The sequence below is a fragment of the Cornus florida genome, unplaced genomic scaffold (genome assembly GCF_030987335.1).
Source record: "Cornus florida cultivar Cherokee Brave unplaced genomic scaffold, ASM3098733v1 CherokeeBrave_3.0.0_Hap2_Chr11, whole genome shotgun sequence".
Lineage (NCBI taxonomy): Eukaryota > Viridiplantae > Streptophyta > Magnoliopsida > Cornales > Cornaceae > Cornus > Cornus florida.
This window is the reverse complement of record NW_026775581.1, coordinates 111,930,102-111,956,974: the sequence shown is the minus strand read 5'-3', so window position 1 is coordinate 111,956,974 and position 26,873 is coordinate 111,930,102. Positions and strand designations below refer to the sequence as shown.

Genomic DNA, 26,873 nt, shown 5'->3' with positions numbered 1-26,873 from the left:
AAAAACCAAATTTTCGAAAGTTTTTTTTTTTTTAAATTATCAATCAAAAAATATTTTATACTATTTTCTGATTTCCAATTCTCTTTTTGGAGGACTGTTGTTTTCAAAAGGTTGCTCCTGTGTTTTCAAAATTTCCCAAAATTCCATTTAGTTGTTCTCTGCAAATCCTCACTCTTGCAACTCAATTTCTAAAAATTATTTTTCAAAATAGTCTAATTTTCTGATTTTTTGTCACTCCAAAACAAAAAAACACTGTTACGAAAGTTGCAATTCAAGAAAGGCTTATGTTTTCTCAACACTGAATCAAAGTACCCTACCCTATATCTTTGCAAATCAAACCCTTTTCACTATAGTGCAGGAGTTTGAAGCTCTTCAAGGAGGAGGAATTTTATTTTTTGGTTAAAAAAAAAAAAAAAATAGTGAAAAAGAAAATTGTAGAATGGTTTATTAACTTTTCTCAAATAGTAATCTAACTACAAACCTTAACAAGCAAAAATTACACGTGAGTCCTATTTTTTAATTGAGACAACCATTAAGTCCTATGAATTTTATTAGAACAATAAAATCATACTTTTAATAAATAATTATTCAACGAATTACACGAGGAAAAAAATATTTTGGTTTGGTTTGACCCAAATTTATTGTAAGAAAGAGTTAATGTGCAACATCGAGTTGTCAATTATGTGTTTTCATGAAAAAGGCAAACCAATTCGAAGAATTTTATTACTCCATATTAAGTATTTAAGTTATTGCATATCCATTTTGGCTTATAATTTTATTTATTTATTTCACATTTCATGAAATATTGTGTCACTAAATTTCGTCCAACTACAACATCTTTTTTTATTTAAAAAATTACTCCTTATTCCTAGTTTTTAATGAAAGTTTATTAGGACAACAAAGTCCTACTTTTAATATATATATATTTTAAAGAAAACTAAATCAATATTCTATTAATAATGATTTTTCCCTAATATTTCATTTTTTAAATACTTTTAATGTTCTTTATAATTAAATACTTATTATACCATTATCTCTAATTTTTATTTAGTATCAATTTATAATAACAATGAAAAGAAAAATTGCCACCTAATGAGCAATTTTCTAAAATATTTAACAAATTAACTAAAGTTTCACCATCTATAATGAAATTTATTTGTAACATGCATAAAAAGTTTCACAATTTTTCTTTCATACTGTAAATTTGTGAAAAATCAATAACTGATATATATATATAATTTTTTTTTTCCTACTTCACATTGTTTCTGAACAAATTATTTCAAGAAATAACATTAAACTTAAATAATTTTAGATTATGTGAAATAAAAAAGTTCACCAAAAATAATTTAATTTGAAGAAGAAAAGGGCGTTATAAACTTATAAGTGTTTCAATAAAGGCAATAATGGGAAATTGTTTTAAACATGAACCAAAATTAAAGGATAATTTACACAAACCTTTCATATAGTTTGTCATAATTATAGGGATCTCCCTCTGATTTAAGAATTTACTCAGACCTCCCACAAGAATGAATTTATTTTACACAAACCTCCTTTTTGTTAGAGTCAACCTTAGTCAAGACGAAAATTGCTGACCTCATGTACAAATTTTACTAAAATTTCAATAATACCCTTATCCCTATATAATTACATATTATAGGTAAAAGATATACACATATATATATATATACACGCACGCACGATACCTAATTCATGAACCTGGTCATGAAAAATAGCCCAGGAAATACACATTTCAAAAAATCCATTTCATCACCAGAGAAAACTTCTAGCTCCGGCGAAGGCAATGATAGAATCGGTGAGCAAATACCAGAAACCAAAAATTTCGTCGGTGAAGACACGGTGGCTGTGACGAGGACGGCGGCCAGAGAGAAGTTTACATCCCTTTAATTCTTAGCGATTCTGGCAAAAGGAATGTGGCTGCGAACAATTGGGTTTGTGGGTATGACATTTGCGATTGAGTTTGATCTGTGTGATTTGTTTTTTATTTTGGAAGTCAAAATTGAGAGTAAAAATATTGATAAATATTCAAGGTTTAATCAATGAAGATTTTGTACCATTTTCAAACTGTTTAATTAAAATATCTCGATGTTTAATCAAGAAAATTTAAATTCTGTCTCTCTTTAATTTCTAGAATTCCAACCTGCCATTTGTTTACCCAGAAGATTTAGCTTTACTTGTAGTTAGTACAAGAATTTCAATTTTCTTCTCTTTTCCAACAGTTTCTCAGAAACCAAATATATAAAAGTATTAAGAGATATATATAGAGAGAGAAAGTACCGGTTCCAAAGCGACAACTGAGGTTGCACAAATTCTGGACGAAAACCCACAAGAGGAGAATTGGAGAGAGGTTTTATGCCGAGAATTGTGAGAAAGAGAAGGGTATTAGGGGAAAAGGTCGTGGCAAAGATGGCGAAGTGAAGACGAAGAAGCAATCGCCATATTTGTATAATTTTACTTTGATGATGATTATGATGATGAAGAATTGGGGTTTCTATTTGTCAACCCCTTTTCTTTCTGTGTACTTCTGCGGATATACACAAACTCACATATCTAGGCATTTTTGACAAGGAGATGAAAAGGAAAGAAAATATTTATCAAGATATTGTACTCTCACTTTTGATTTCAAGATAGCAAAGGTGAATTTAATGTATATCAAGGAAGTGCAAAGATGTTGATGGCGGTGGCGCCCATGGTGGTTGGTGGTGGCGGCCCAAACAGTTTAAGATTTAATTTTTTAATTATTTTCTCTCTCTCTCTCCACAGGGTACTTTAATAATTTATCATAGAAAATTAGGACATTTTAGTAAATTAGTTAGGTTTGACAATTCGTCACATATAAGGGGGTCGTGTAAGATAGTTTACTCAAACTACAGGAAAAGTTCGTATAATTATTATAAACTATAAAAAAGTTTGTGTAAATTATCCAAAATTAAAAGCAAACAATTCAAAAGTGTGTATACATATAGTAAAATAATATAATACATTAATACTCTACAACAGTACAACCTTAACCCATCATCAACCTAGTACAACCTCAACCCATCATCCACCTCACTCACGTCGCCCGTACTCATAAAAAAATTCTGTGTATACAGACGGACTGTCTGGTTGTTGCAGGCTTGCAGCACCAGATACAGAGTATGGACGTGTGATATACATATATATATATATATATATATATATATATATCTAATACATATAATATTGTAATCAAGGAGCTGCAATAACGTTCATCCAGAAGATGAAGAAGATGAGGTGAGTGAGAAACTCAAATTATAGAGAGGAATGGCTTACAAAGCCCTAGACCATATCACCTCCTCGGACATCTCAGCACTTGGTTTACCCTCTGAAGTTGCAGAGTCAATTTACGAGAATCTCACTCAAATCGTCCGTAATTACGGGAGTGCCACGCCGGAGTCATGGCAACGCATCTCCAAACACCTCCTCAACCCGGACCTTCCCTTCTCTCTTCATCAGATGTTGTACTACGGCTGTTACCAGGATTTCGGACCAGACCCTCCTGCTTGGTTACCTGACCCGTAAGCTCTCTATAACCTTCTATATATTCATTTTCTTGCGTTTTCTCAGCAACCAAATTGGGTTTCTTTCAATTTTATATGTGCCCTTGAGTTGAAGAACTGAAATGATCAGTACACTAGATAATATGTATGTAGATTCTCATATAATTTAAACTGCAAGAGGCAAAAATTAAAGTAAAATAAAGGAAAAAACTGGTGGAAGCGGATAAAATTTATGATTTTTTACTTTTTGATAGCAATTTCGTGAAATACACACACATATATGCTCACTGCTTTATATATATATATATATATATATATATATATATATATATATGCATTTGCATATACATTTATATGAATACATGCTGGTTAAAACAATTAAATAGAGTTTCTTATTCATATATTTACTCATAATTTTTAGTGGGTATTCGACTATATGAATTGTTGGGAACTAGACTAAAGAAAATGTAAATCTGATTAACTCATATCATGGTCTTTGCATTATGTTATAGTTGTCCTTCTTGATTTTTACATATTTATTTGTGTGTTTTTTGTACGGGTAGGGAAAGTGCAAATCTAACTAATGTTGGCCAGCTATTAGAGAGCCGTGGAAAAGAGTTTTTGGATTCAAGATACAAGGACCCCTTATCAAGCTTCTCTGATTTTCAGGAGTTTTCAGTCTCAAACCCTGAGGTATTATAAGTATATTTAAGGTTGTGCTATTAATTAAACTTTTACATTGTATTCTCATATGGACTGCAGGTTAATAAATGTTTTTTCTTTAATATGTTCTATTTGTTAGGTTTATTGGAAAACTGTACTGGATGAATTGTGCATATCGTTTTCGGTGCCTCCCCAATGTATTTTGACTGAGGATCCATCTGCCGACAGCCCCTTGTCCCACCCAGGAGGTCAATGGCTTCCTGGAGCTTACGTGAATCCGGCAAAGAATTGCTTGTGTTTGAATGGTAAGAGGACTTTGGACGATATAATGGTAATATGGCGTGATGAAGGAGACGAAGAGTTGCCCATTAACAAGATGACTCTTAAGGAATTGCGCACGGAGGTCTGGTATGCAATTTTTCGTTCTATGGCACTTTCTTATAATTCAAAGTGAAATTCAATGCTTAATTGATAGATACTTCAAGGCTACAAATATGGCATGTTTTCAGTACACTTACTCGAAGCAGTAGTTCCCGAGCAATGCTTTCACTGGTTAACCTTTGTCTATAAAAAGGAAATTATCTTGGGTAAGTTAGTGGAAATTTTCGCCAGATTCTTGCGTCTATCCTCTCAAAAGACTGGGATCTGAGAAATAATTGACAAGGATATCAATTGATGGCGTTGAAATGACATAGAGATCAATGAAATTTTATAGCAGGACCCAAGGTGCTAGTAATAACAGTATCTACTGCTCCAGAGAGCACAGGTGATGTATGTAACATTAGCACTTATATAACCTTGGTCTTGTTTTTCCAGGACAGTCGAAATGGTTAGTTCTACTATATTGTGTGCTTTTTGGAAGCACTTGCAGATTCATAAAAGTAAAACTACAGTTGTGAAGTTTGTTTTGCCATGTTTATGTTCCTCAGGTTGGTGAATTAATAATGCTCCAAGTGGAACACTGATAGTTATGGTTTCTGGGATAGAGTTTAAGTGCTTGTATTGAGTCAGAATGGTGTACTGCGTTATACAATTCTTTCATTTCTTCTTTGGATATGTTACAGCTGCTGTGTGCTTTGGAAGCATAGGCACTTGCACATTTAGTTTTATTGTGTTTTTTTTTTTTATTTTTTTTTAATTTTTTTTATTTTTATTCTTATCCTTTGTTGCTCCAGATCTAAATATTCTATAATTTAAAATTCTGTTGGAACTGCATGTGTAGGTTAGTTGCACATGCACTTGAAACACTGGGATTGGAGAGAGGATCTGCAATTGCAATAGATATGCCGATGGATGTCAATTCTGTGGTGATCTACCTTGCTATTGTTCTGGCCGGCTATGTTGTAGTCTCCATTGCTGATAGTTTCGCTGCAAGTGAAATATCAACAAGGATCATGTTATCTAAAGCAAAAGCAATTTTTACTCAGGTTAATATCCGCTTTCCCTTTGAGTTACAAGAAAGATCAAATCTGCAATATCTAGTGTTTCTTCAAGAATTCAATCTGTGATCTGCAACGTATTTCATGAATTTTTTTGTAAGTACTCCACGCTTTTATGCAGTAGCAATACTACTTACTGGAATGAGCTCTTCATCATTGAAAAGTTCTAATTATTTCCGCTCATTTCGTGGTTAGTATTTTTCAATTCAACGATGCCTTGTCCCAACCATTTGAGTTGGCTACATGAATCCTGATTTGCCTTTCATTTCTATCTAAGGCCATAATTTTAGTTACCAAAAAAAAAGTGCTATCATTTCCTTACTATCTCAGCCCTCATTGTGGACCATCTCATGCTTTGTGTCTTTATCTCATTCACAGCCAATACCAAGCCCAGAATGGAGGGTTGGGTAGGTAGATTGTTAACCTAAAAGGTAAAACTCATGATCACTCCCTACGAACATGAATGATTCTTGCAGATCTGAGTTGGATCACATCAATGATGTGCTGTTTAACTTAGATATGTTCATGCACTCTAATGGGCTATTTGGAACTTCCAGAAGTCAGGCTGTGCTATAGCAAAGTTGTTCAGCTTCTCATGACAGAGTAGAGTTGTTTGGTTTCCATTTTTGTTAAACCTGTGTGAGTTGTTGGCCGGTGAAGTTGTATTTTTACAATGCTGCTTAATTATTCATTTTCCAGAAAACTCTAGGTAGCTTAGTTTTTCATGTTCATGTGGAGTAGGTATTCATTTGGGTGCAACACTTGTGACACAAACAAGAAGCGCAAAGTCAATATTTATTGTAGTTCTAGTTTATAGAGAAAGAAGATCTAAGAAACTTTACAACTAACCTCTATCTAAGCTTTACAATAAATGTTACTAGACAAGCAAGCAGTCCTATCTACTTATTAAAGAGTTTTTGGAAGGGAAATCAGAGAATTTCTTTGTAGATATACGCTAAATAAACTGAACAAGTAATTTGGCTCTCTACTCAATGATCCATTGAATGGGTATAATTTTACGATAATGTAAAACAGACTGTGGTATCCATGGATATCATAGAGGCATTTTAACCTGTGAGAAGTTGATCACTCTATTCACTAGGTTTTACTCCTTTTTGGATCACATGACCAGAAAAAATTCAATTGTTGCCAGCGTGATTATTCTCTAAAATCAATTGCTTGTGGTTTATATATGAGTAAAGGTCAAGAACTCAATTGAAAGCCCTAGAATCAAGATGATTTAACAAGAACATTTGTTCTAGTATCAGGATGTTCATTGCTTCAACTTGAGGATGTCAAAGATTAATATCTTCCTTACAGTTGCTTTAAAATGAATCCCAATTTAATCTTGGGCGATTGTTTTCATCAATTATTTATAGAAGTAGAATGTAAGTTATTTTCATCATTAATCAACTTTTATGTATCTGTCTTCCTTAAATGTCTCATCCTTCAAACCTACTTTGTCAGGATTTTATTGTTCGTGGCGACAAAAGAATACCCCTATACAGGTTAAGAAAATCTACTCTCTTTTGATGAATACATTTTCCCCCCTCTTTCTTATGACAGAATTTCTCATGTATTGGTTCAAATCTGCAGGAGAGTAGTTGATGCTCAATCACCTACAGCTGTTGTTATTCCCTCCAGACGCTCAAACATTAGCATAAAATTGCGTGACGGTGATATTTTATGGCACAATTTCCTAGAAAAAGTCAAAGATTTCAAGTATGTATTCTTATTTATATGGCCTTTACTATTCAGTTGCGTATTACTTTTTTATTTTTTTAAATGGATAATTATGTATATCTTTTTCTCTTTCTACTTCTTACATTCCATAGCTACGGCATACTTGAGAAGTTTCTCATTCTAACATGATATTATGAGACATTTTTGATATGGAACATATAACTGCACTGAGATTTCAATTAGAAACTTAAATACTATATCATAGCAGAAATGAAAAAAAAAAATTGAAATTCATTAAAATGATAAACCTATGAATGCGATTTTCATGATACAATGATTCATCAAATTCTCCAGCAGCAAATATGGCGTCTCATGTAGAATTCTATTTTTTTTCATAAACAATTATAGAGTACTAGTGGATTTTACTTAAAAACATTCTCAGGGTTGATTCAGAAGTTAATGTAAGTTATACTGGGGCTAAAATATAAGCCTTACACAAGTTGCTTCTGCATTTTTTTTTTTTTTTTTTCATTTTCCACCAACTGTTGTGGATGAACACCATCATGCTTAATGTAAAAGCAATCTTTGCTTGGTTATCCGTGGCTACCCTTTGTTTAAATCATAAAGTTGCTCTGGATGAAATATTTCTATATGTTAGGTACATGAGTCCGTCTAAGCCTATGAAATAATTGTCCAGCTTAATTGGTTAAGTTTGGAGGAGGTTGCGTCCAGAACTTGGTCTGAGCCTATGCATCAGCTTGGACATCTAGTTTGCCTCCCGGCCGGTTTCAGTAGTTATTATTGTTGTTGTTATTGTGGTGGTGGTGTGTGTGTCTGTGCATGTTGGGTTGGGTGGTGGGGGGGTTGATGTGGGGTGTTGATGGAGTTAAGGCTTCAATTGGACCATGCCTGCCAACTGACTCATTTTGTATTACCCTCTAAATGCCATTTGGGGTTCTAAAATTTGAATTCTAGCTCCACATTTTCATCAGTGCCTTTCACTTTATCAGGCACCTTATCAACTCCCAGTACTGAGGGGTGATAAAATACAAAAAAGGGATTCCTTAGGTTTATTTGAAACTTGATCATGCCTTTTGCCTGACTCATCTAGTATTGCCCTCTTAAGTGCAACTCTGGGACAAGTAATTGCTTATTTTATGTTATTTGATGAACTTTGGAGCTGCACTCTTCCACCTTTGTTCTAAGCTCTTTGTTCTCGTATCATGTGATATTTCCCTTTGCCTGATAAAATCTACTTGAATCTCAATAAATTAGGGAGTTTTATACTTAAGCTTGCATAATAACAACTTCCTAGCAGGTCCTTTTCGTAATCACAATTGAAGGGCAGATAAGGACATTCTTACTGAAATCTTTATTTGCCCAGTCCTATTGGCGAATTGCTATTGGCTTCTTGACTTGTGTATTATCATGCACTCGAGATGTAAAACCGTTTGCTGAATTTTTTTCCCCTCTAGGGTTATTACTGTGTTTCCTGGGCTCTAGTATTTGTATCAGGTACATGTAAGACATGAGGTTATGGGCACTTTTCATGAGTTCCATTCAAACGGGAGGCTCGAAAAATCGTTGAACGCATCTTTTATTACTCTTATTCCTAAGAAGGGCGGTGCTTCTGATGTTAAGGACTTTAGACCAATCAGTTTGATTGGGTGTGTTTATAAGCTTATTGCTAAAGTTCTTGCGATTGGATTAGGGTTTCTGGATGGAGTTATTTCCGAGTCTCAAAATGCGTTCATTGGGGGTAGACAGATCCTGGATTCCGCTCTCATTGCCAGTGAATGTGTGGATTTTCGTTTTAGCAGTGGTGTTCTGTGCAAGCTGGATATCGAGAAAGCTTGTGATCATGTTTGTTGGAACTTTTTGATCTACCTACTTGAAAGAATGGGCTTTGGTGAGAAATGGAGGAGTTGGATTGTCACATGTATCTCTTCTGTCAGATTTTCGGTGTTAGTGAATGGGTCTTCATCTGAGTTTTTGGCAGTTCTCGCAGTCTGAGACAAGGAGATCCTCTCTCCCCCTTCCTGTTTATTATTGTTATGGAGGCCCTTAATCGGTTGATGAGGAGGGCTGTGGACTTGGGTTTTATCAAGGGCTTTAAGGTTGGTCCCGAATCCGTCCAGCAGTTGGAGATTTCTCACCTGCTTTTCGCGGATGACACTCTGGTTTTCTGTGAGGTTGAGGTGTCCCAGTTGTGTTATTTGAGATGTGTCCTGGTTTGCTTTCAGGCTGTCTCTGGTTTGAAAGTTAACGGGGGTAAGAGTGTGCTTGTCCCTGTGGGGGAGGTTCAGAAGGTGGATTCTCTTGCTGCCGTTTTAGGGTGCGGGACGAGATCTTTCCCTATTTCGTACCTGGGTTTGCCGCTGAGTGACTCGGCCAGGAGGGTGGGTAGTTGGGACCCGGTGATTGAGCGATTTGAGAGAAGGTTGGCTAGATGGAAAAAGCAGTATCTCTCGAAGGGTGGTAAAGTTACTTTAGTGAAGAGTTCTCTATCCAGTCTCCTTATATATTTTCTCTCGCTTTTCCAGATCCCACCCTCTATTGTGGGATGCCTTGAGATGCTTCAACGTAATTTTCTTTGGGGTGGTCGGGGGGAGGATTTCAAGTATCATCTTGTCCGATGGGAGCAGGTTTGCAGACCCTTTCAGTTGGGAGGGCTCGGGATTAGGAGATTGGCTCCTTTCAATAATGCTCTCCTAGGCAAGTGGCTTTGGAGGTTCGACAGTGAGACACAGGCTATGGAGGAAGGTCATTGTCTGTCGGTTTGGGGAGGAGAGAGGGGGTTGATCAGCTAGGTCAGTCAAATTTGCCGCTGGTGTGGGGGTGTGGAGATCCATCGAGAAAGGGTGGGATGAGTTCTCTAAACATATTAGATTCAGAGTTTGAGATGGTAGGAATGTCTGGTTTTGGGAGGATTCCTGGTGCGAGGAACGCCCATTGTCTCTTTTGTTCCCAAGGTTGTTCAGGATTGCTGCTGACAGACATGCTTTGGTTGCTGATTGCTATTGTCTTGATAGTGGTAGGTTGTCATGGGATGTGAGGTTTCGGCGTTCTTTTCAGGATTGGGAGTTGGATGACGTCACTGGTTTGTTGGCTCTCTTGTATAGACAGGAGGTGGACGGTACTAGTGCGGATTCCTTGACTTGGGTGCCGTCGGCGCGGAGGACCTTTCAGGTCTGGTCCTTCTTTTTCTGTCTCTCTGGGTTTCATGGCTCCAATTTCTCGTGGAAGACGGTCTGGTTGTCAAAGGCGCCTCTTAGGGTGGCCTTTTTTGTTTGGACAGCTGCTTGGGGAAATATTTTGACCCTCCTCGACAATTTAAGGAAGAGAAGACAAATCATTGTGAACCGATGTTTTTTTTTTTTTTTTTTTGATAAATAAAAGAATATTATTAAAAGACGCTCAAGAGGGGAGCGAATCTCAAGGAAATACAAAGGAGCACAGAGGTCTCAAGCCTTCAAAGAGGCCAAAAAATCAACAATTTCCTCCAACGATCTATGATCTCTTTCTGAAACCCAACAAAAAAGAGTGGAAATAATTGAGAATTTAAGCACCGAAATCGATACCGTCTTTCCTTCAAAGTATCTCCTATTCCTTTCAAGCCAAATACACCACCACACACAAAGCGGTGTAGCTCTCCAGGCATCCTGACTGAGAGCCTCCACATGGCAACCTCTCCACATCTCAATCAACTCTCTAGTAGATCCTGGCATAACCCAATAAAACCCAAATAAGCCAAGCATCAAATCCCAACACTCTCTAGCCAAAGAGCAATGAATATGAAGGTGATCCACAGATTCCTCATCACGAAGACACATATAACAACGATTGACCACCACCTGGCTTCTCCTTCTCAAATTATCCTGGGTTAAGATCCTACCCAGAACCGAAGTCCACACAAAGAAAGCCACTTTGAGAGGAGCCTTAGAACGCCAAACAGACTTCCAAGGAAAACGAACTCCAGGATTAAAAGAGAGGCACTTGAAGAAAGACCTCACCTCAAAACGCCCCTTGGAGTTTGTGACCCAAGACCAACAATCCGAATCCTCCACCACAATCCTCTGGCGATATAACAACTCCAAGAGACGAATTGCCTCATCAATCTCCCAATCATAAAAGGCACGCCTGAAAAGAAAATCCCAAACCAGTCTCCCATTATCAAGATGATAACAGTTAACCACCAAGGCCTGCCTATCCGAAGCAATCCTGTAAAGCTGAGGAAAGGCAAGAGCAAGAGGAGCATCACCACACCACACATCCTCCCAAAAACAAATCCTCCTCCCATTTCTAAGACGAAACCAAATGTGCTTGGAAAAATCATCCCAACCCTTCCGAATAAATTTCCAAACTCCCACCCCCCGAGGATTTCTAACTTCCAAAGAGCTCCACCCTCCTCTCATCACTCCAAAATGACAAGCCACAACCCTCCTCCAAAGCCAATGTCTCTCCACACCAAACCTCCACAACCATTTTCCAAGAAGGGCCTTATTAAAAGGCACCAATCTACGAAGACCCAGCCCACCATTCTGAATAGGCCTGCAAACCTGATCCCATCTCACCAAATGGAACTTAAACTCTTCACCTCTACCCCCCCAAAGAAAATTACGCTGTAACCTCTCAATCCCCTCCGCAACTGAGGATGGAATATGAAAGAGAGAGATAAAATAAGTGGGAAGGCTAGAGAGGGTACTTTTAATCAGAGTGACCCTGCTGCCCTTGGAAAGATACTGCTTCTTCCAACCTGCCAACCTTCTCTTAAATCTATCCACAACTGGATCCCAAATCCCCACACACCTCGAAGGAGCTCCCAGAGGCAAACCTAAGTAAGAAATGGGAAAAGCACCAGTGCGACATCCAAGGATGTCAGCAAAAGTCTCAATCTCAGGAACCTCCCCAACCGGCACCAAAACACTCTTGCCCACATTCACCTTAAGGCCGGAGACAACTTGGAACCAAATCAAGACACATCTCAGATACCTAATCTGGGACACATTCGCATCACAAAGAACCAAAATGTCATCAGCAAACATCAAATGAGAGATCTCCAACTGAGAAGCAGCATCCCTGCCCACCCGAAAGCCTCTCATAAGACCCAAATCAGCAGCCCTTCGCATCAATCTACTAAGGGCCTCCATCATAAACAAGAACAAGAAGGGGGAGAGAGGATCCCCCTGTCTTAAGCCCCTTGAGTTAGAGAAAAAACCGGTAGGAGCACCATTAACAAGGATCGAAAAGCGAGCACTGGAAATACAAAACTGAATCCATCTCCTCCACCTATCACCGAACCCCATCCTCTCCATCAAGTACAGGAGAAAGCTCCAACTCACATGGTCATACGCTTTCTCAATGTCCAACTTACAAAGAACACCTGGGAACCCACTACGCAATCTGGAGTCCACACATTCACTTGCAATAAGGACTGAATCCAAAATCTGACGGCCTCCTACAAAAGCATTTTGAGAGTCCGAAATGATACCATCCAAAACTTTCCTCAATCTAGAAGCGAGCACTTTCAATCAACTTGTAGATACAACCCACCAAACTAATAGGGCGAAAATCCCTCACATCCCCCCCCCCCCCCCCCCCCCCGGCGGAATGAGAGCAATGAATGTGGCATTCAAGCTTTTCTAAAAAAATCCCCGAGAATGGAAAGCATGGAAAGTGCCCATCACCTCTCCTTTAACCACCTCCCAGCATTCAAGAAGAAACCTCATGGTGAAACCATCTGGACCTGGGGCCTTATCCCCATTGTAGCTCTTCAAAGCAATCAGAACTTCCTCCTCAGAAAAAGGCAACTCCAAACCCAAGCACTCCTCATCAGAAATAGAGGCAAACTACAACCCTTCAAGCAAAGGTCTCCACTCAACAGTCTCTAAGAACAACTTCTCAAAGAACTCTGAAAATCCTTTGCAGATTTCCTCTTCCTTACAAAGAGTAACCCCCTCAACCCGAATCCTCCCTATATGATTTCCTCTTCTATGAGCATTGGCCAATCTGTGGAAAAATTTCGTGTTTCTATCCCCCTCCTTGAGCCATAAGGCTCGAGATTTTTGCCTCCACGAGATCTCCTCCATGATAGCAATCTCAGAAAACTCTGCCTTGCACTCCGCCCTCCTAACCTTCAAAGCTTCCACCAAATCTCCTTGACCCTCCATACGGTCAATAGCCGCAATCTCCGTAAGAACCCGATTTTTTCTCCATTCCAGATTCCCAAAGACCTCTTTATTCCAAGTCTTAAGATTCTCCTTTAAAAGACTCAATTTGCCTGCAAGCAGATGACTAGGGGTGCCCACCACACCATACCCCTCCCACCAAAGACGAACTCGCTCAAGAAAGCCCTCAGCCCGCAACCATATATTCTCAAATCTGAAAGGTGATCGTCTACTGCACAACCCGCCACAATCCAACAACAACGGAACATGGTCAGAGATAGGACGAGGCAACGATGCTTGAACAACTTCCGAGAACCTCTCCTCCCATTCCCCTGACACAAGGAATCTGTCAATCCGGGAAAGGGTAGGAGGGGAACAGCCACTGGACCAAGTAAACGGCTCTCCAACCAAAGGCAAATCAACCAACCCGAATTCATCAATAAACTCTGAGAAAGCCTCCATATCAGACGTCCACCTACCTCCCGTTGACCACTCAAACGGAGAGCGAACCACATTGAAGTCCCCACCTAAGGCAAACACCATCGACTTCTAATCTCCCCCAACTTCTCCCAAAGCAAGTGGTGCACACCATCCTCCGAAGGACCATAAACACCCAAAAAGACCCAATTAAAACCATCCTCAACCAAAACAAGAACACAAGAAACAGAGAAGCGCCTCACTTGAGCCTCCACTTTAGACACGTCTCTGTTATCCCACATGATCAAGATGCCCCCCGAGGAACTAATAGCATCCAAAGCAATCCACTCCACAAATCTCCCACCCCAAAGACTCCTCACAATCCTATCAGACATCGAAGAAAGTTTGGTTTCTTGGAGACACACCACATGACCCCGACCTTTACGAATAACCGACTTCACCATTTTCCTCCTAACCGGATCATTGAGACCCCGGACATTCCATGAAAGAATTTTTAACTTCTTAAGGAAACACTTTAGAAAGCAAACCCTCCCTTCTTTCCACCACCTCTCCCTCCTGATCTGGACCCCCTATTTCTCCTTTCATACGTGATAAAATCATTGGGGCTTTGCATCACTGTCTCCCCTCTCTCCTCCTGCAACCCTATCTTACCACCTGCTTTTTCCTGAAAATGAGAATTGAGGACATCATTAAACAAACACAGTGCCTCATCCACTCTACCCTCAAAAGAAACCCCCAACAAAGGACCCACTTCCAATCCCTTCTCCCTCACCCACTCCTCCTCAAGATCATTAACTCCGACAACATTTGAGTCGCTAACCCAATTACCCCCAGGCGGAACAACAGCTAAAGGAACAACCAAATTCACTGCTTGTTTCAGGTCTTCCCATGGAATCATGCCCGAGTCTCCATCCAGAGAAGAACATGCAGCTCCCTCCCAATCATCAAGAACAGAAGAGGAATGCGAGCAAAACTGCGAAACATGCTCCTTCTCTGTCAAAACTCCTCCTGAATCACCAAGAAAGCCTTTCGACGCCAAATGGTCCCGTATCTCCTTCAACAGAATAGCAGCCGTATCATCATCAAGCTTCACCTTCACATCCCAACCAATACAAACTGTAACTCCCTCGCACAAGCCTTCACATCGTCGAGAGAAACTAAGTCTAAACCCAGAATCACCATCATGTCTGTCCACAAGAACGGAGTCCCTCTCACCCTCCGATTCTTTAGAGAATGAAACAGAAGCTATCCCACCCCTCACCCGTTCCAAAGACATCGTCGACTCCCCCAAAAAAGGAGAAGAAGTAGAAGAGAAACACGGTTTATTAGGAGAAGAACCAGAAGGAACTGAAAACATACCCGATTCAAAACCGGATTGCGAAGATGCCACCCATTTTTGCTTATCCTTTCGTGACCATTTCTTACGAAAAGCGGGAAGGATCACCTTTTTCTTTGGCAACTGACGTCTCAGGACCGGAACCTTCACTCGCCGATCAACGTTCATTCTCGTTTTCATCGAACCAGCAACACAAGGAGCTCTATCATCTCGCAAGGAGGACAAGGGAGATTGATGGAGAGTTCGTGGATCACCTTCTTTTACACTGTCCTGTGGCCTGATTGTTGGAGTCTTATCCTGGGACTATTTGGTGTCCATTGGGTCATACCCCGGACCTCAAGGGATTTGATGGATGTCTGGAGGGGCCAAAGGGTGGGGGCGCATGTTAGGGTCTTTTGGAGGGTGACCCCCCTTTGCATTTGGTGGAGCCTTTGGAAAGAGCAGAATAAAAGATCTTTTGATGGGGAGGAATCTTCCATTGGGGCGTTGAAGTTTTCCATTATCTTCTTTCTTTTTTGTTGGGGTTGGGGGAGAAATTATTCATCCATAGATGAATTGGTGGACTTTATGGGTTCTTTGGGACCATAGGTCTTTTCCTCGTTTCTTGTTTCTGACTTTTGTACAGCTCTTAGGACGCGTTCCCCTTTTGAACGCTTTCTAATATATCTTTACTTATCAAAAAAAAAAAAAAAAAAAATGTCTGAATGTGAGACTCCCTAAAATTTCTTGTTTCTGACTTTTGTACAGCTCTTGGGATGCGTTCCCCTTTTGAACGCTTTCTAATATATCTTTACTTATCAAAAAAAAAAAAAAAAAAAAAAAAAAAATGTGTCTGAATGTGAGACTCCCTAAAATCCTAAATCTTAGGATACTTGGACTCGGCTTGAAATGCGTCCAAGACTTGGATACAAGTGGACTCGTATTTCACACTAAAAAACATTATATGTGATATAAAAGCATTACGCATGAGGATATTATTCCTTAAAAATGTACTCAATAATAATGAAAATTAAATGAAAGATGTTGAAAAATGAGAGGGGATCCAACTATCTCAGGAAAGGTAACCCTTATTTGCTATTGCAGTTGAGCAATTGTTCTTTGGTTCTTCCATCATTAAGATTAGAGGATCTAGGTGTCTGATTTGGCTATGTGTAACTGATACATATCCCATACACATACCCATGTCGTGTCGATGCGACACGGGTACGTTAAGGGGAACAGGAGGGTCCAACTAACATAGTTTGTAGATAACCCCCTGTAATATAATTTTTTTTGCATATAACCTCCTCATATACTAATTTTTTATGCACGTTACCCCCTTGCCCCTTGTAGTACCAAATCAGTTGCACATAAACACACTCTGCCTTAGCACCGTTAGCTGAAAGGCAAAAAGACAATGTTGCCCCCAAATGAAACTTGGGAACATTCATTCTCAAAGCAATAATCTTTAGCTCCAAATTCAACAATTCCCATCCCGTTTGAACCTCATAAAAATAATTAATTAGATTTACTCAGTTTATTGAAACATAAGCTGATTAATGAGAGACATAATAATAAGCTGATTGGATTCCCATATGAAAAAAAGAAAGAAAAAAGAGTGAGTTGTTGAAGCAAAATCTTCAGATATATATGCTTTTAACCTGAGTAATGAGAGACATAAACTGAGTTGTTTCTCAGTCAGCTTAGTTTTACTTGTTTCGAAACATAATCATTTTGATAAAAACAATACTCTTCAGAGGCACAATCTTCAGAAGCAACATTATCATCCCATATGAACCTCATGGAATCATGCATTGTCCAACCGCGCCCCCCGCGCGCGCGCGCGAGCGGGGGGGGGGGGGGGGGGTGGGGGGGGGGGTGGGGGGGGGGTAGAGGAGGGGAGTGTCCTACTATGAAGGAGGAGCGCATCTGTTTTGGGTTTATGTTCATATAATATAATATTGGGAAAGGAAATATATTAAACTATAAACTGGAGTGTAAAGAGTATTTGCACTTTTAAAGCAATAAGCACAAATAAATTACAAGGGAGAGAGAGAGAAAATGGATGGAACGGAGAACTCAAGCTACTGATTTCGTAAACTCTCAGTCCAAAACCAAATAAAACAATCTCAAGCTACCGATTTCATCATACTGGACCAATTAGGTTTTGAGAAGTTAGGGTTTGGGCGTTGAGATTGAAAGCTTGAGACATTTAGGGCGATAAGGATGTGCAGAGAAAGATAGAATAGTGTGTTGAGAGAGAGAGAGAGAGATATGGTCGGGGGAACCCGATTACACATTTAAGCTGCTAAGAGGTCTAAAATGGCCATTTTAATAATATTCAGGTGATGTCGCTGCATTTGATTGAGATTCTGTTGTTATTTTTACGGCAGTGAGACGGAAAAGGGTATAAGTGCAACTGATTTGGTATTACTAGGAAGTATGTGCAAATATTAGTATAAGGGGTTATATGCAAACAAGTTATATTCCAAGGGGTTTATATGCAAACAACCCTTTTTTTCCTACTATGAAACTGAAAAAAATTGTTAAACAAACTTGATAGATCAGAATTCATGGGAGTGGTTCTTAACCTATTCCATGTAGAAGGAAGCTGTTTGTGAACTTATTTTTTTGCATTTGTTAGGAAATGATCTTATCCTGATAATATCTTTTTGCTTATGAAAACTAAAATATCTGAGGAACTGCGTTGCTCATATTGATTTTATGGTGAGCATTGAGCAAAGTACCATGTAGGGCTAAATTTTGTGCTTTATCTAGGAGCATGTACTAGGGTCACTATTTTCTAAGGTAATCATTTGTTATTATTGCCATTTCACTAGTATATTCTAATGGATACTATGTCTTTTTTTATTTTTTTATTCTTTTTTCCTCTTTCGTCATTTATTTTTTTCTGTAATAGGTGACAAAAGTATTCACTAATGGAGTCATATTTGCAAGCTGTACATAAAAATTAAAATTCTAATTTAATATTATCTAGTCTACTGAAATGATTCATATAGAAGCACCAAAAAGTTCAAAAACCCCACCTCAGCCCCCTACCCACCTTGAGGAAAGGAATATAAATTAAAAAGAAATAAAAGTGGACAGATAGTACGGTATTCAAACTTTGTTAAAATTGTTTAGTTCTACTGAAATGATGCATATACAAGCACCAAGAAGAAGAAAAACCAACAATGTAGCCAGCCATTTCACTCACCTCTGGCTCCAGTGCTGAAAATCTTATGTATGCACTTTATAAAATGATATACCTAGTGCATTTTCACATTCCTGCATACTCCATGCCTTTTCAAATGGCTTTCTTGAAACGTATGGAGATATTAGAGGTATTTCATTAGTATCACAACCAATAAGCATGAAAGATACATGCATTATTGAGTTCGTTTAACATAAGGAACTATAGTGCATTCAAAGTTGTGAAGGACTTGTGGTTTTATTGTGAGTCTTTTAATATAAGACTGCAATAAAGCTAGTTATTATTGAGTCTAATTTGTGATATAGATAATTTTTTAAATTAAATAGATATATTATTGATAATGTGTGTTTTACTACAACGATAAATCCAAAAAGACACGTCAAAATTCTCCATCATCAATACATTCCATATACATGGAAAAATGGAACAAGTACTGGAACAGAATTGAAAGATAACGTAGACATTTATAGGCTGCTGGACCTTTTTTCCTATCTTTACCAGTATTATGACTTAAAAATTTAGAAATTTCTTTCAAGTAATGAAATCTTTCTAGACCTACCAAAGGCCAAATATTAAGAGTTAATAGCATATCTAGATACAAAATATAACCCTGAGCACTGCCATAGCCCATGTCAAGCAAATCGGAAGTTACTGGAATATCATTGACATGATTCATGAAACACGAGGTGACAGAATTGAAATTATATCGGCCATGAATTCATCTTAAAAAACCATAAAATATAACTCAAAACAAAACCAAAACTTTGTTTAGAAGAGGTCCCAAGTGGTCTCCATATGAATTCTTGATTGGTCCCATTTCATGTTATCTGTTTGCATCTTGTACATGGATAAAATTAAATCTTTGACATCAATTTAGCTTTTTTTCTTCATATATTACAATGCTTTAGCATAGTAATTATACGGGCATCTCAGCATCCTTTGAGTTTGTTGTGCTTTATCTCTGTCAATGCTTTAGTAAAATGGTGGCTTTTTATTTTTTTAAGAAATTGTTTTTAAACAAACAACCTTTCCAGCTTTGAAACATTTAGTGTCATAAAAGTTCTGATGCTGATGATGCAATTGTTCGTCTTTCATATCAAAACTTGCAGAGAAGCTGAATATATTGCAGTAGAAAGACCAGTTGAGGCATTCACAAATATCCTTTTTTCTTCTGGAACTACAGGTAGCATAAAGATAAAACTTTATCTCAAATATTTTTCTCTCTTGCTTTCCAACTTCTAGTTGCTCTGCTTGGATTGGCATGGCTGTCCCCCTTCGCTGGTTGAGGCTCATGGCTGGGGGGCGGGGGAAAGGGGTCAAAGTTTTCTTTTTCTTTATCCTTCATTCATTTTCATATGCAGTATGGTGTTTCTAAGAACCACAAATAATTGACTATAGTCTATACCCATAATCAATTTCGTTTCAGCATTTTTTATATCTTTCATGTAAATGAAATCCAAGTTTTTTCTCTAATTTTTTTCAAAAATTGCATGACAACTGAAATTTCAATTTGTTGAGATATTCAGGATGTATTATGCTAGGATTATGTTTTCTAGAAAAGAAAAGAAATTGGGAAATGCTGTTACATATTAAAGCGTGGAAGTTGTGCTTCTGCAATATTGATTGAATGAAAAACAAATCTCATGTTCGGATTAAATCTATTGAAGTTGATTAGAGTGGGCTGCTAATTAGTTAGTTTTCTACACGTGTGTGTGTGGTCAATAAAAGTCGGCTAATTTCATTTGAAACTTGGAGTCTGTATTTTTATTTTAGCTTTTGATTAGTGTTTCGAAAGTCAACCCACCAGAGTCATTTCAGTGCCTTATCTTTACACAGTCGGTCCCAAGCCCGGAAAAAAGAGGAGGTTTGCATTATGTAGCTTGATGTCCAACCTAAAGCTTTTATCAGGACCAATATGAACATGAATATGAACATTATTCAAAAATTTAGTATAGTAAGTTGAGTTACCTCTGTCCAAGAGTAAAAGTGGGATCCAAAACTTTAAGTGAGGGCAAAAAGGTAATTATAATTCTCAATTATGCACTCACAAAAAATTAGGACTCATGTTCATGTGGTTCATCTCATTAAACATGTTAGGGTTTCCAAGCTACATATTTGATTCAAAAAAACCTCTTTTGGCATCCATAAGATTGTCTGTAGAAGTTTCTTTCTTTGTTTTTTGTTTTTTTATTTAACCCTAAAAGATCCAGGACATGGTTCTTTAGATTGTTCGATGGATCAATTAAAAGCCATTGGAGTAATTTTGATTGATCAAAATTAACCTCCATTGAACAAGGCTGCAGAATTAAGTTCTCAAATAGGATTCAATTTCTCTCAACCCTAACCCTAATATGCTTCTATGCTCTGCTTTAAAGATCTTATGGTTTCAAAGAACCTACACACATCATAGCTCAAATATATATGATCATATTGAGTGCGCTCTAGCAATCCAGTTTCTAGGGTTTTCATTGTTTTTGGATGCATCATCATACATCTAGATGATGAGTTTGAAACAAACAATCCAAGCACTACAGGGATATTCCAACGCTGGAGGCATCTTTCACACAACTACGAAGAATGGACAATATTAGTCACATAGGTCAATGTGGTCAAAGAGGAGTGGGTTGCGTGAGGAGCGGGTTCGTTGACCGATAGCTGGGGAGTTTAAGAAGAACGGTCGGCGTGAGTCTGGTTCAAAAGTAACTAGGGAATTCTTGGCCTAGAGTTTGGTTAACCAGTTGTAAAACCTTTTCTCATTGTGAATTTGATCTTTCTGGAGTAGGTTTTGTAATTTTTTTTCATGTAAAATCATGCATTCATCTGTGTGGATGATCTAAAGCCTTGATATTATCATATTTTTTCTTGCTTTCCTTTTGTTGTCCATTCTGGAATTGTTGTCAATTGTGATGAACTACATTTATAGTTGGAGAATAGCAATAGGGGATTAGGGACAAGAAATAAACGTTTGGTACTACATGCACAAAATTATAAAGGAAATAACTTGCAGTTGACAATATAGCCAATAACAAAAACTGCCTATATGTTTAGGCCATGCATTTTTTATCTGAAATATCTTGCATAAGTCACAGTCTTATTTTATTCTTTTTGATACTTGCATATATGAATTTTTAAATTAAGAACTAAATGAGTTAATTAGACATTTTGCCTATTAAAATAAAAAGGAATTTAGCATTATCAATTCAATGAAAATAGAATGATGATTCAAACCAAGAACAGATCGTGGCTAACAGCCTTGACTGGATTTATTTGTAGGTGAACCAAAGGCAATTCCATGGACCCTTGCAACACCTCTCAAAGCTGCTGCAGATGGTTGGTGTCACATGGATATCCGTAAAGGTGATATTGTTGCTTGGCCCACTAATCTTGGATGGATGATGGGGCCTTGGCTACTTTATGCTTCATTGTTGAATGGAGCATCCATGGCTTTGTATAATGGATCTCCCCTTGGTTCTGGCTTTGCCAAGTTTGTACAGGTGGAAACTTTTTTTTCCTTAGTGATAACCTGCTGTGTTTTGGCCTTTTTTCTGTGGTCGTTTCTTTTATTTTGCTTCTCATTGTTGTCTGAGATACCAGCTCTGACTCAGTGTTACTGAAGTAGTCTGTTTCTTTGGTGTTATAATTGTTCAATATTTCTTGATACAGAAATTGTTCTAGAGCAAATCTGCAAAGTAATAACCACATATTCAAGGTTATTGCCCGGAGCAAGGATTTCTGGGTATGAGATTTTTAGTATGTAAACCCCAATGTAATAGCGAATAGAGCAACGGTGCTGGAAAGAGAAAGTAGTATTAGTTTGTTGAGAAACAGTATCAGTGTTTTCTCCAAGTTGCTAGCAATTATGAAAGAGAACTGCACGAAACTTTAAGAAATGAGTCAAAATGATTTGACTTATTATATAAACAGATAAACATATAAGCTATGGTACCATTGGTCTGTTCACTCTATGTCCTTGGATACAGAGCTGTATTTCACGGCTGCCCTAGAATCTATGGTACTACAGTAAATTAGGCAAAGAAATGTTTTGTTTGTCGTAGATTATGAATTATGACTAATCACATTGACAAGCAAATAGCTGACAGAAGAATGTGAATTCTTCAATTTCTGTGTCTAATGCCTCATCTCTGATCACCACATAATGGCAGCATAGTTCTGAAAGCATGTAACTTAACCTATGAACCTGATAATATTTTTTTGCACCTATGAATCTGATAATATTTTTTTGCTTCTCTCTTAAAATTATAATTTTTACTCAATTTCTTTACATTTCCCATGCTTGCAAAATAGTCCAGATCATATCCGCAATCATGATAGTAGTATAGTTTACTATAGCTAAATGGTTTACAGAAACTTGGGGATAAAGCATATTAGATAAAGAACTTTGGGAGAAACTACTTTTCCAATATCTCTCCTGTCTGAGTTTTTTTATTTTTTTTTATTTTTAATGTTATGTGTTCATTTGAATATCTCCTGCAACTTGTCTAGGATGCTGAAGTAACAATGCTCGGTGTGATCCCTAGTATTGTAAGGGCATGGAAAGCTACAAATTGTACAGATAACTGTGATTGGTCATCCATCCGGTAAGCGTAAGTTGGCTGTTGTCCTTGATTTTTTTTTTTTTTTTTTCTTTATTCTTAATGTAGCAGCAATATATCTATATATATGTACACACACATAGATGTGTGACTGGAAATACATTAAATTTGATCTAAGATTTTGTTTCCAAAACTAATAGTAATTAATTATTATTATTTTATTTTTTTTGAATTTGGTAGTTGCTTTGGTTCCACTGGTGAGGCATCTAATGCAGATGAATACCTATGGCTGATGGGGAGAGCTCATTACAAGCCTGTCATTGAGTATTGTGGTGGTACAGAGATTGGTGGTGGATTTGTTTCTGGGTCCTTATTGCAGGCTCAATCTTTGGCTGCTTTTAGCACACCAGCTATGGGCTGCAGTTTGTTTATTCTCGGTGATGATGGAATCCCTATAGTAAGCACCATTCAACCTTACATCTAGTACAATGATTTAACTTTCCTTTCGTTGTCATCTGAAACAAGGATTAAGCATTGCCAAGTACTGGAGGGGGTGCAATGGTAATATCTCAGGTTTCCAAGTGTGAGATCCTAGGTTAGGTTCTGAGAGCAGTAATTTTGTGTAAAATAATTTTAATGGTTAGGTGACTTGGGTCTGTATCTAGTTTACCCCTTTCAACACTAGGACCAACACTAAGTAATAAACATTTCTTTTCATTGAAATGGTAGAAATGTTTCCATATATTCCTAGTGAGACAAAATTGATTCCATCGGAAAATATTGAAAAATTATTGAAACATGTCAAAATGGTAGAAATTTATCGTAACAGTGTTTACAAAAACTCAAAAATGGCAATACCCAATTTTTAAGAAAGGTCCAATTATAATTCTCATATGCTAATGTTATAGCGTAGCTTGCTACTTATGTACTTGAATTGTTATTTTATGTTTAACTTGCGTCAAGGTGTCTGCTTTGTGCATATTATACAGTCCAAGCCTATTATTTATTTATTTATTTTTGGTAAGTCCAAGCCTATTATTTTCATAGTGTAGTATTTGCTTATAGTAATTGAATATTACATTGGAAAAACCTAACAATATATATATATATATATATTGCAAGAGAAAAATATGATTTGATATCTTTTATAAAGGTATTCACATTCAACATGTATTACTTAAACATGTTCATTTGATGAATTATTTGAGTTATTTTACTCATTAATAGATCAAACTATATTTTCAAGTGTCCTTGTGTTTTCAATTATTATTTTTTTATGTATCCTTGAGTTTGTGAAGTGTTTTTAATTTTTTAATTTTATTTTTATTATTTTATTTTTCCATTTTTAATCCGGCAAAAATGACACTTTGCACTCCAATCAATATTTGCATTGCAGAGCTAGCCCATTTTTCATTGCTCTTATAAGTTTGAAATTTCTACTTTGTCACTATCTATCTTTATTCCTACTTATTGAGCAAGTATTTATTGACAGTGCCTAATGAAGGAATGGCCTTGCTTTCCTGCCAATTATGTGCAATAACATTAGAACATCATCTGACCATGTGTATGTTTCTACAGAAGAGTAATCTTTTCATGTGGTCACCGATTCGGTACACACCTTTGAATTTGCAAAATGGGCTGTGCCTTAGAATTTTTCTTCAACCTTTCCAAGGGATGTCATTAATATTCTTGTCAAATATCACATTTATGTTCTGATTTGCTGTCTGATATTCAAACTGTCGTTAATCAGTATTGGTTTGAATGTTGGGAGGGGAGGACTTGGTAGAGACCTACCTCTATCAATATTTGTCCAATGTGGTTGATCTCAGATTTAAACCTGCTTTTCATGTGCGACAGTCTGAGCTTTTGCCACTAGATCAAGTAACATTAAAAGCCAGTCAATCCCTCCTAGTCCCATCATGTGTATAATTCTTTCTTTTTTTCGTCATGAACTTTTTTAATGAGCTATACTTGTTTATCAGTTTCACAGCAAATTTTCATCTACTTCAAAATGTTTATATAAAGCATTGAAATAATCTAATCCCTTATTTTGTAGCCACCAGATGTTCCTGGGATGGGTGAATTGGCTCTTGGTCCCCTAATATTTGGAGCTTCAAGCACACTATTGAATGCTGACCATTATAATGTCTATTTCAAAGGAATGCCTGTTTGGAATGGAAAGGTGAGCAGATGATATAATGGCTTTAGATGAGTGTGGAATTGAGCTTACTTAAACATTTAATAATGGGAATCTTCCAGTTAAACTCTTGTTGTTGGTTTTCCCATGAAGGTTCTACGAAGGCATGGGGATGTGTTTGAGCGTACTTCTAGAGGATACTATCATGCACATGGCCGTGCAGATGATACAATGAACCTTGGCGGTATCAAGGTCTGCATTTAGCCTCACAAAATTATGATCTATGAAATATATGTTAGTTTATTATTATTTAGTTTCAAGTTGTATTTGTGCTGATGCATTCATGCTTTGAAAGCTGGAAGTAAAAATACAATTGGTCAAATCATGATTCTTGGACATTGTAGTTGAAAATGAAGGTTGTATCACTGCACTACTGCAGGACCTCTTACGAGATGATCCATCTAACAGACATATGGTTATAATTTTTTTATTTTGAAGTTTTCCTTGAATTTCTAATTTTTTTTTTTTTGACATAGAATAGCATTCAAAATGCTTTGATTCTCCTGCTTGTATTATCTCAGCAAAACCTGTTAACGTTGAAAGGATTATATTTGAATGCTTGCCTCATACACAAGATACAGGGTGCTTATGGAAGTCAGCCTGAATATTCAAATACAAATAGAATGCCGAATACAAACTGCTTGACCCAACTGCACATTTTAGAAGCATACTATAAATTGAAAAAGTATTATCCTAACTAATGTCGTGTCTGATGGATTGACACCTTTTAGGCACCACCTGTCTGGACTTACAAGGAGAGAGATCTCTAGTAGAGATCACATGTTTTCTGTATAGGTAGAAGCCATTTTTTCGTGCGTGTGTGATTGCATTAACTATTTCTTTCCATTCGGACAGGTAAGTTCAGTTGAAATTGAACGTATCTGCAATGCGGTTGATGAAAATGTCCTTGAGACAGCAGCCATTGGGGTTCCACCCGTTGGAGGTGGGCCTGAGAGGTTGGTAATTGCGGTTGTTTTCAAGGATTCAAATGATTCATCATCGGACCTGAATAAGTTGAAAATGGCCTTCAATTTAGCAGTGCAGAAGAAACTGAACCCTTTATTTAAGGTATAAAAATCTTCAAATAGTTGATTCCGGTGAGACGTTTCACTGTTATTGTGTAATATGCGTATTACACATTTGGTATTTGTTAACTTAATAATGTTTAAATGTGCAGGTTTCTCATGTTGTGAGTGTCGCATCTCTTCCAAGGACAGCAACAAATAAGGTTATGAGAAGGGTCTTGAGACAGCAACTGGCTGAAATTGACCAAAATTCTAAGTTGTGATACTGTTATCTGCATAAAGGCACCTTGGTAAGATAAATAATGGTGTTCTGTTTATTTTCATCACATGAATATTGGCTGATTCTCATGGTCTGCAGTTCTATTCCAAATAAATGTGTGGATGCTATTTGATTCTCATCGTCAGCAGTTCAATTCCGAATAAAAGTTTGGATAGATTATTTCTTTAAAGAACGAAATGAATGAAAAGAGTGAGAGATTGTAACTTTATAAAATCACAGATACCAGAATGAAAATAGTGAAAGATCCCGTTGCAGATGCACCGGACTATTATTTGTAAAATTAAATTTGTGGGATGGCCCCAAGAAGATTGGAACTCCCGACTTCCTGGATGTAAGGTGAGAGTTTTTGCTATTTGGCTA

The 26,873-nt window shown here is 37.3% G+C and overlaps 1 protein-coding gene across 1 annotated transcript; it reads left to right on the top strand.

Annotated features, from left to right (window-relative positions):
* The first annotated feature begins 2,999 nt into the window (after positions 1-2,999).
* On the top strand, positions 3,000-26,873 carry LOC132286167 (probable acyl-activating enzyme 17, peroxisomal). The gene is made up of 14 exons (XM_059788440.1): positions 3,000-3,557; positions 4,103-4,232; positions 4,342-4,610; positions 5,425-5,629; positions 7,109-7,149; positions 7,238-7,363; positions 19,568-19,641; positions 21,732-21,952; positions 22,962-23,056; positions 23,252-23,468; positions 25,068-25,193; positions 25,302-25,400; positions 26,064-26,276; positions 26,386-26,873. The coding sequence occupies exons 1-14, from the start codon at positions 3,304-3,306 to the stop codon at positions 26,494-26,496; spliced, it is 2,181 nt and encodes a 726-aa protein (XP_059644423.1). The 5' UTR covers positions 3,000-3,303; the 3' UTR covers positions 26,497-26,873.